Here is an 8,112-nt window from a genome sequence, read left to right as displayed (position 1 = left end):
AGAAATATACTATTATGAACTATTAACTTTGTATCCATTGCCAAGGCTGAATACAATTTGATGACAAAAATACAAAATTAGTAGGCACAATTAGAATAAATACAAAATAAGAAGCAATATAACAAAAAATATGTTGTATTCCATCTTATCCCCACAAAATAATTATGTTGTATATATTTCACACAATCAGCTGCAAAGATACTATTTTGAACTACTAATTTTGTATGATTAATACAATTTGATAACATAAATACAAAACTAATAGCCATACAGATATAAGAAATACATAAATATGTTGTATTCTACAGAATCCCAACAAAATGATATAATGAACGGCAAAAGTTGTATCCAATTCACAGTATGAAAACAAAATGAAGATAAATTACAAAACTTGATGTCATACAGTTAGAATGAATACAATATTTATGTATAAAAACCAATGAAAATCTGATAAATATACTATAGTTTAACAGTTATGAGTTGTATCCAAACATAAGTAATTTTTTTATAAAAAGAAATACATATTATGTTCCCAGATTATTTAAATTTGAAAGGGAACAAAGGAATACACACATAAAGCAATTTTGTCTTCATGAAGTTGTTCATCCACCATTTGATCTTCATCAACCTTTTGGACTTCACTACTGGTAGAGGAAGAGCCTATCGTTTCATTTTTCTTTTCATTGTTTGTGTCCTTGCTCTTGATGATGTTTATATTTTGTAGTTGAGGAAGGTTTTGCATGCGAATAGAATCATGTAAATGCTTTTTTGCATGCGAATAGAATCATGTAAATGCTTAGATCTGTTTTCTTCCGTCATTCTAGCCGTCAATCCTACATTACCGACTTGTCCTTGAGTGATACAAAGATCAAAAGATGGAAAATCGCTAAAAAATTGATCATTACATGGAACCTCTTGTAGTCCTCTTTGAATCCGCCATTAGAGAAGAATTTATACCTAAATCAATGAGATTGTTGTGAATATATTTTTAAGTTTTTGCCAATTTCTGAAAATAATTGAAAAAAAAACATCACCTATCAAAGAGAGAAAAAGTAAGGAGGAATTTGGAGTAAAAACCTAGAAAAAGGTGAAAATGGGTAATGAGGTTTTTTTCTTTTTTTTTTTCATGACGTAGTGGGTAAAAATGAGTCTTATGTGGGACTGATTTGAGAAAAGGAAGGAAAGGAAATTAATTATATTATGATACATTATATTTGCTAAAATATTGACATATTAACATTTTTAATAATTATTTTTAAGTGTAGATATTTTTAATAATTATGGTAGGAGTTTTGACTAATTTACTAATTTTCCCTTTTTTTTAAAAAAAAAAAAAAATTCAACCTCTAGAAGCTTGTCATATCAATCACTACTTTACTATTCTTCGATTTCAAAAAATTGATTCGGCTTTTGGAATTTCTTTTAGCAAGACAGGTATCATATTGAACTTTTCAACATTCTCGAAAATATCTCGGAAGCAATACTAGTATACTTCAAAATATGAATTTATCAAGGTGTAGTTTTTCGATTTTTCTATGTATTCAAAATTAGTCTAGGTTTTGTCTTAATTGACATATTAAAATAAGAAATTTATCTGACATTGCATGTCAACAAAAAATAAATATGACATTGCATGTCAAGAAAAAAAAAATCTAAAGTTATTGTAATGGAGTTTCCTCAATACTTGATTGACTAGAAACTTCAATTTTTTAAAAATAGAATCTTCTCAGTCTCTTAGTCATAGGTACAATTGGGATTGAAATAGGATTAGGAATTTGGAGTTTTAATTTTCGAACAAGGACATTGAAGTTGACCAAATGAAAATTGATGTAATGGCTAAATTGGTTTGTCTAATTTCATTAAAGGGCGTGCTGATTTTCTTGGGACATACCTCTCTTTTATCACTCTCTTAATAAGAGGTACAATCAGAATTAAAAGTTTGGGTACTAAATTTTAGGACATAACTGCTTATCTATAGATATAAAATTTTTTAGTACAATAATAGAATCTATGAAAAAATTATTGGAACCCACGAATCCCCACTTAGTTCGTCCCTGCTCTTGATGACGTGTGTACTACCCTCTCTCTTTTTTTTTTAAAAAAAAAATTGTCACATCATACTCCAAATGGAGAAAACATTCTACTTGGACAAAAAATAAATAAATCATTAGTACTCCATCCGTTTAATATTAGATGAGCCTCTTACGAAAAATATTTATCCAATATTATTTGATCACGTATGTTTGGATCGCCTTTAAAAAAGTAGTTTTTAAGTCAAAAATAAAAAGTCAAATTGAAATGACTTTTAAGTCAAAAAATAAAAAGTAGGGGGAGATCTATTTTTGATTTCTGACTTATTTTAAGTCATTTTTAACTTATTATAAGTTGTTTTTGACCTTGTCAAACACTTTCTAGCTTATTTTAAATTATTTCCTATATTTGTCAAACACTTTCCGAAGTCAAAAGCTGACTTAAAAGTAAGTTTGACCAACTTTTAAGTCAATCCAAACACCCTCTAAATTAGGATAGAATTAATTAAAATTTTCTTATTTTACTTCTACAATTAATATGGCCTTTGGAAGTTTAAATAAATTTGAAGATTCAAAAATTCTTTTTTCAAGAGGCTAATTAATATGAACAAAGGACAAAATAGTAAAATTGATCAATCTATTAATTATTTTTTAATTATCGTATAAAATAGAAAGTGTTCATCTAATATGGAACACATAAAGTATTAGTTAAAAATTAAAGATTAAAGTATCACTATACCAATTTTTTTTAAAACATTCTTAGAGATAAAATTTATATGTGTCCATATCTATCAGGAGTATTTATTATAATTGTAATAAATGTTTATACATAATTTATGAAGCACAACAAAAATTATGAGTTCAATTGAATCTCTATCTATAAAGGTAAATATAGGAGTGTGCATTAGTTGGTTTTAATGCATTATCGATTCGATTTATCATTTTTTTAATTTTTAAATACGCTAAATCAATAAGATATTTTTTATCGATTTTAATCCTTAACAGTTTGATATTTAGTTTAATCAATAAAAAAAAGTTTATAAAACATATACATTAAATGACTTCTCCAATAATTTGACACGACAAGACAATAATGTAAGTTTATAAACACTCATAAAATTGAAACAGTAGTAGCTAACATGAAAATAACTATAGAAGTGTGTCACAAAGAGAAATGAAGAGGAATAGGGTGCTTACTTTAGGTTTTAACATTTTGTATAATGTGAACTTTTGAACTCAAAATTATTGTAAAGTGTGAATTGAAGGCTAAAGGGCAAATGCCATAATTAGTGAGGAACTGAGATTAATATTTAATATTTATGTAGGAGTAAAGAAGTAAATTACAACAATTTTAATGGATTATAAATTTATCCAATAACTCAATAAAAACTGAACTGATAACCCTTTTTTTATTTTAATAATTCCATTAACAACCCGTTAATCGAATAATGATAAACGTATTAACATTTTTTTCGATTCGATTTATCAATGAATTCTATTTTTGCACACCCTACACATGTAGAAAGGGAAAATTGTTTTAGTGATTTTTCTATTATTATATTAGATAGGTTAATAGAATAGTACTCCCTTCATTTCTATTTATATGTCATCATTTTAGATTTCACGTTATTTACGAAATTTTGTAAGTTTATCATTGTAAACTTATTTAGTGATCTCTTGAAGTCAAATTTTCAATAAATAAACATAAATTAATTTATTTTGATTAATTAAATTGACCAAGAAATATGAATTAATCATTTAATTTTCTTATGTTGATCAAATCCATACTTTCAAGGCGAATAATTCAAGGTAAAATAGGAATCATATCGTTATTTATTAATTGCTTTTGTGAAATGATTAGTATTTAAGAACATGTATTTTTTAGTAAGTAACGCATATAAATAAGAATTAAGGGAATAACTAATAAATCTGTTTAAAAAGGAGTATTAAGAGTTTCAGAACGCAAGCCACATGTTCAAATACGACAATCACTTTTTAAGTTTTGATAGAAAAAATGTCATACATAAAAATAAAAACAAAAACTAATTACAACAATGTTGTAGCCCACTTAACAAAGAAACTATATTTAACTACCTAAAATCAAAACCAATTGCTAGTCACAAGCTTCATGGTAATGACTTAAGCAAAGTTGGCATTAGTATTTAGTAAGGCACTGGAAGAGCCCGTGGTAAGGCTGCTTTGGACATTGTCTGGAATTTGCAGTACTCGACTGATAACAATTGGCTTTCTTCAACACTGATTGTGTTTATTAGTTGTAGTAGAATGTGTTCGAATTCTTCCCCATCTGTCCACTCATGGACCCCTGCTTTTACTAGTGTCCTGTTTTCGTTTATCAAATTCCAGGCTGGGAAATCTTTTCTTGGCATCACAAAATCTCCTTCCATGAGCTTCAAACTGGGACAGAAATCCCCGATTCCATCACCTAAATATATCATTCTTTTCTTCCCTTCTTTAACCATGCTGGCTTGAATTCTTTCTACTATCATACCCTGCATTAAACAGAATCTCAATTAGGAAAACTTAGCTAATTTCATATTAAATCTAAATTAAAGGATTTAGTATTTAGCTACCTTGCACATGTTGGGAGGGCAGAGATTGCAGCCATGAGGGGATGTTACAAAATCAACATAAGGGAGGATTGGAAGCCTGCCTTCTTCATCGACGTAGCCTGGATTGGTGTTGATCTCAGAGAAACAATCCCTAATTCCGACATGTTTCAAGATTGTTTCAATGAAGAATACATTTGCATCACTTATTACTCTCAAATCACACCTGAATATAATATTAACACACATTCAATTAGTTTAAACCCATAACAAAATTCTCTGATTAAAAAAGAAGAAGCTGCAATTGAAATATAAGTACCCTAATGCATAAGCTGATTTAATGGCTGGGACAATCCTGGGGTGTATGGGAACCCGTTTCAATACCTCTTCAATATCTGCAATAGTTTTGCCTTGTACATGAAGCTCCTCCATCATTCTATCCTGTAACAGAAATTATCAGCTTCTAGCAAGAGACAAAAAAAGAAAAAGAAAAGTTCATAACATGAAGAGAAAAGGAAAACTAACCATGAGAGAGTTCCAAGGCATAGTTGGGAGAAGTTGATTGAACAAATCAGTAGCGCCTAACTCATCCACCACCCAATTATCACTATCAACATCAATGATCGTCTTGTCAAAGTCAAAAACCACTACAATTCCAGCCATTTCTTTTACAAACTTCTAGATTGGTTAGAAACAATTAGAAAAGAGATGAACACCTCTGTTTCTTGTTCTTTTGGGATTTTTACTATTTGTGTTTGTGAACACCAAACTAAAGACGAAGCTTTATAGGGAGGGGAAAAACAGAATTAGGCAAAAAAAAATAAAAAGATGCCAAGGGAATATTACATAAGTTAGTGGTAAGTTAACGCAAAGCCACTCAAATTCCTAAACTCACTTGGTTTTCTTCTTTCAGCATCCTTAATAATTTTTGGATATTAGACGTTAGATTTTGGTATACTTGATTGAAACGGATGATCGTGCGGTGGATAAATGCCTTATTCTTTATGGTATAATAAATAACTTTTTATTAATTAGGTGGGAGATTTTATTTTTTATGGGAATTCGATGGAATATGACAGAATATTCCATGCAGGGAATGCAGTTCTCCACAAATTAGAATTCAAGTAAATCCTTGTACATAGGAGAATACATCTAGATTTATGTGATGAAATATTTATATAGGAATTAGTACATATTTAGTTGTTCTTTATATTTTATTTACTCCTTCCGGTTCTGTCTCATATTTCCATTTTTTGTCTTTACGTGCTACTTAAAAATCATAAATAAAAAATTAAAAGGATGTTTTGTATATTTAAGTTTATATGTATAAAACATTGTGTTTTTTTTTTTACAAAGAATCAAATATATATAGACGGTGCATGTAATGGTTTTGTGTAATGTCAATTAGTTTGAAGTCAACTAGTACATGTTATGTTATAAACATGAGGTGGTAACCCTAAAACAAAAACAAAAAAAAGGCAATATAAATGGTTGATAATATAACTATGATGAAATTTTGAATTATTTTTCTTCCTACTATATTGAGCTCCAAACCTTAATGACATGCATATAGGATTAGCTCTACTGGAGATTTGGTGCAACAAAATTTGATCCCATTCATTTGCATAAATGTCATGACCAAGACCGTCATGATTGACATTCATACTAACCCTCCGATGGGAGAATCATTACTACAACCCAAACTAACAACACAACAAAAAACTAAGGCATTTAAAGATACGGAAGCAGGTTTAAATGACTAAAAGAAATATGGAGTTCTCATAAATTCCCCAAGTTATAAACAAATAACTTAACCAAACTAATGCGGAAATTCACCCCTAGAACCTGAAAGTCATTGTACTAAAACTCTACTAACGACAAGTCTAAGAACAAGGGGTACAACCCCGAAACTAAACAACACCTTAAACAAATATTTTGAGTCCGAAAAGAGTGGACTTAAACCAGAAAGATTCATGACAGCCTAAAAGAACTGGCTCACCCTTGAATCCGATCACGCTCAATAATCACCTAGTTGAGGTCTATCAATAGCCGCCTGAAGATGCCATGTACTCAACAAAGAACAAGCAAGTGCAGTATCAGTACACAACCACAGTGTACTGGTAGGATCACGCGTCTATCCCAATAAGTGTAACATACATTAGTCAATACAATAATATAATCACATGCACATATCGAACATATACCATATCATTAACATATACGAACAATGAACAACTTCACGAATCTCACATATCACAGTTATATCAAAAATTTTCTGGCCTCAATTCTTTTCCTATTGGCTTTTCCCTAACGACGGAAATCAGGTCGTTACAATAAACAACACATATATTTGTAGGTCAATATTTGACTTTTATCTTCATTTTTTTTATAAAAAAAAAAACACATTGTAAATATAGATCCAATGGTAAACCTTTTACTTTGTGTATCCGTTTTATTTCTATGTTTTATGATTCTAATAGCTTGATTAGAAAATAGCTTGTTTATAGATATAGATAATTGAACGTCATGAACAAGTTAGTCAATTTTTTTTAAAAAAGGAACTCGTGAATAATTTTTTAGAACAAAAGAAGATAAAATGGAAATAGTATCATGTCTGATCCGTCCAATAAATTTTGTGATCAGACGACTAAACAACACATAAGTTTTGTCAATCCAGTAAAACCTTTTGTATAATTTTAAATTAAATTAATAAGTAGAATAAATGCAACACCAAGTATTACCAGTAATGTAAAATTTGTGAAGGAGCGAGGGTTTTACCATGTGCACACTTAAAGGATAACGGCTGCAAGTTTTCTTTGTGATGAAAAAAAATGCCCCACTTGATATAACTTGTGAACAAAACATGGTATGTAAAATCAATAAAACTTGTGAATAATTTAACAAGATAAAATAGGGCAAAAATTGTACTAAAATTATGCCCCACACAACACAATTTGTTAAAAGAGTATTTTATTCTTTCAATTGTGTCAAAGGCGAAGTCAGAATTAACAGTTTAAAATTCTAAATTTTAAAGCTGGGTGGACCTACTTGGGAGTTTGAAATTCTAAATTTTGAAGCCGGGCGGACCTACTTGGGTGCTTGGGTTTCACCCCTCAGTTATTGTGTTGTGCTGAGGTTAATTTTGTACAAATTCTTCAAACGTGACAAAAATTAAACAATGGTCTCAAATTATCCAATTACTACTCCCTCCATTCCACATTAACTTAAGCTTTAAACCCTTTTTCATTTTTCAAATTAACTTTAAGTTTTCAATCTTCAAGACTATTTTTAAAATATTCTTCCAATTTTACCCTTTAAGTTAGTATTGGAATTAGTTATTATAATTAATGTTTAGTTATTTTTTACAATAATTAATAAGGGTAAAAATGAAAAATTATGTTCAGTTTATGTCCTAACCTACGTTTCTTAAAGGGTGTGAAACACCTCAAAGCTTAAGTTAATATGGAATGGAGGGAATATTAAATAGGTTAACAGAATTGTAACAAGTAAATCCG

The 8,112-nt window shown here is 29.4% G+C and overlaps 1 protein-coding gene across 1 annotated transcript; it reads right to left on the bottom strand.

Moving 5' to 3' along the window:
• Window positions 1–4,030: 4,030 nt before the first annotated feature.
• LOC125874565 (inorganic pyrophosphatase 1-like) lies at window positions 4,031–5,288 on the bottom strand. Its single transcript, XM_049555470.1, has 4 exons — window positions 5,123–5,288; window positions 4,917–5,038; window positions 4,622–4,823; window positions 4,031–4,540 (listed from the first exon to the last, which is right to left on the bottom strand). Exons 1-4 carry the CDS (start codon window positions 5,258–5,260, stop codon window positions 4,193–4,195), a joined length of 810 nt encoding a protein of 269 aa, XP_049411427.1. The 5' UTR covers window positions 5,261–5,288; the 3' UTR covers window positions 4,031–4,192.
• Between the last annotated feature and the right edge of the window lie 2,824 nt (window positions 5,289–8,112).

The sequence above is a fragment of the Solanum stenotomum genome, chromosome 8 (assembly GCF_019186545.1).
Source record: "Solanum stenotomum isolate F172 chromosome 8, ASM1918654v1, whole genome shotgun sequence".
In the NCBI taxonomy this organism is placed as follows: Eukaryota; Viridiplantae; Streptophyta; class Magnoliopsida; order Solanales; family Solanaceae; genus Solanum; species Solanum stenotomum.
Note: the sequence above shows the minus strand (reverse complement) of the source record. Positions and strands in the feature narration are given on the sequence as shown.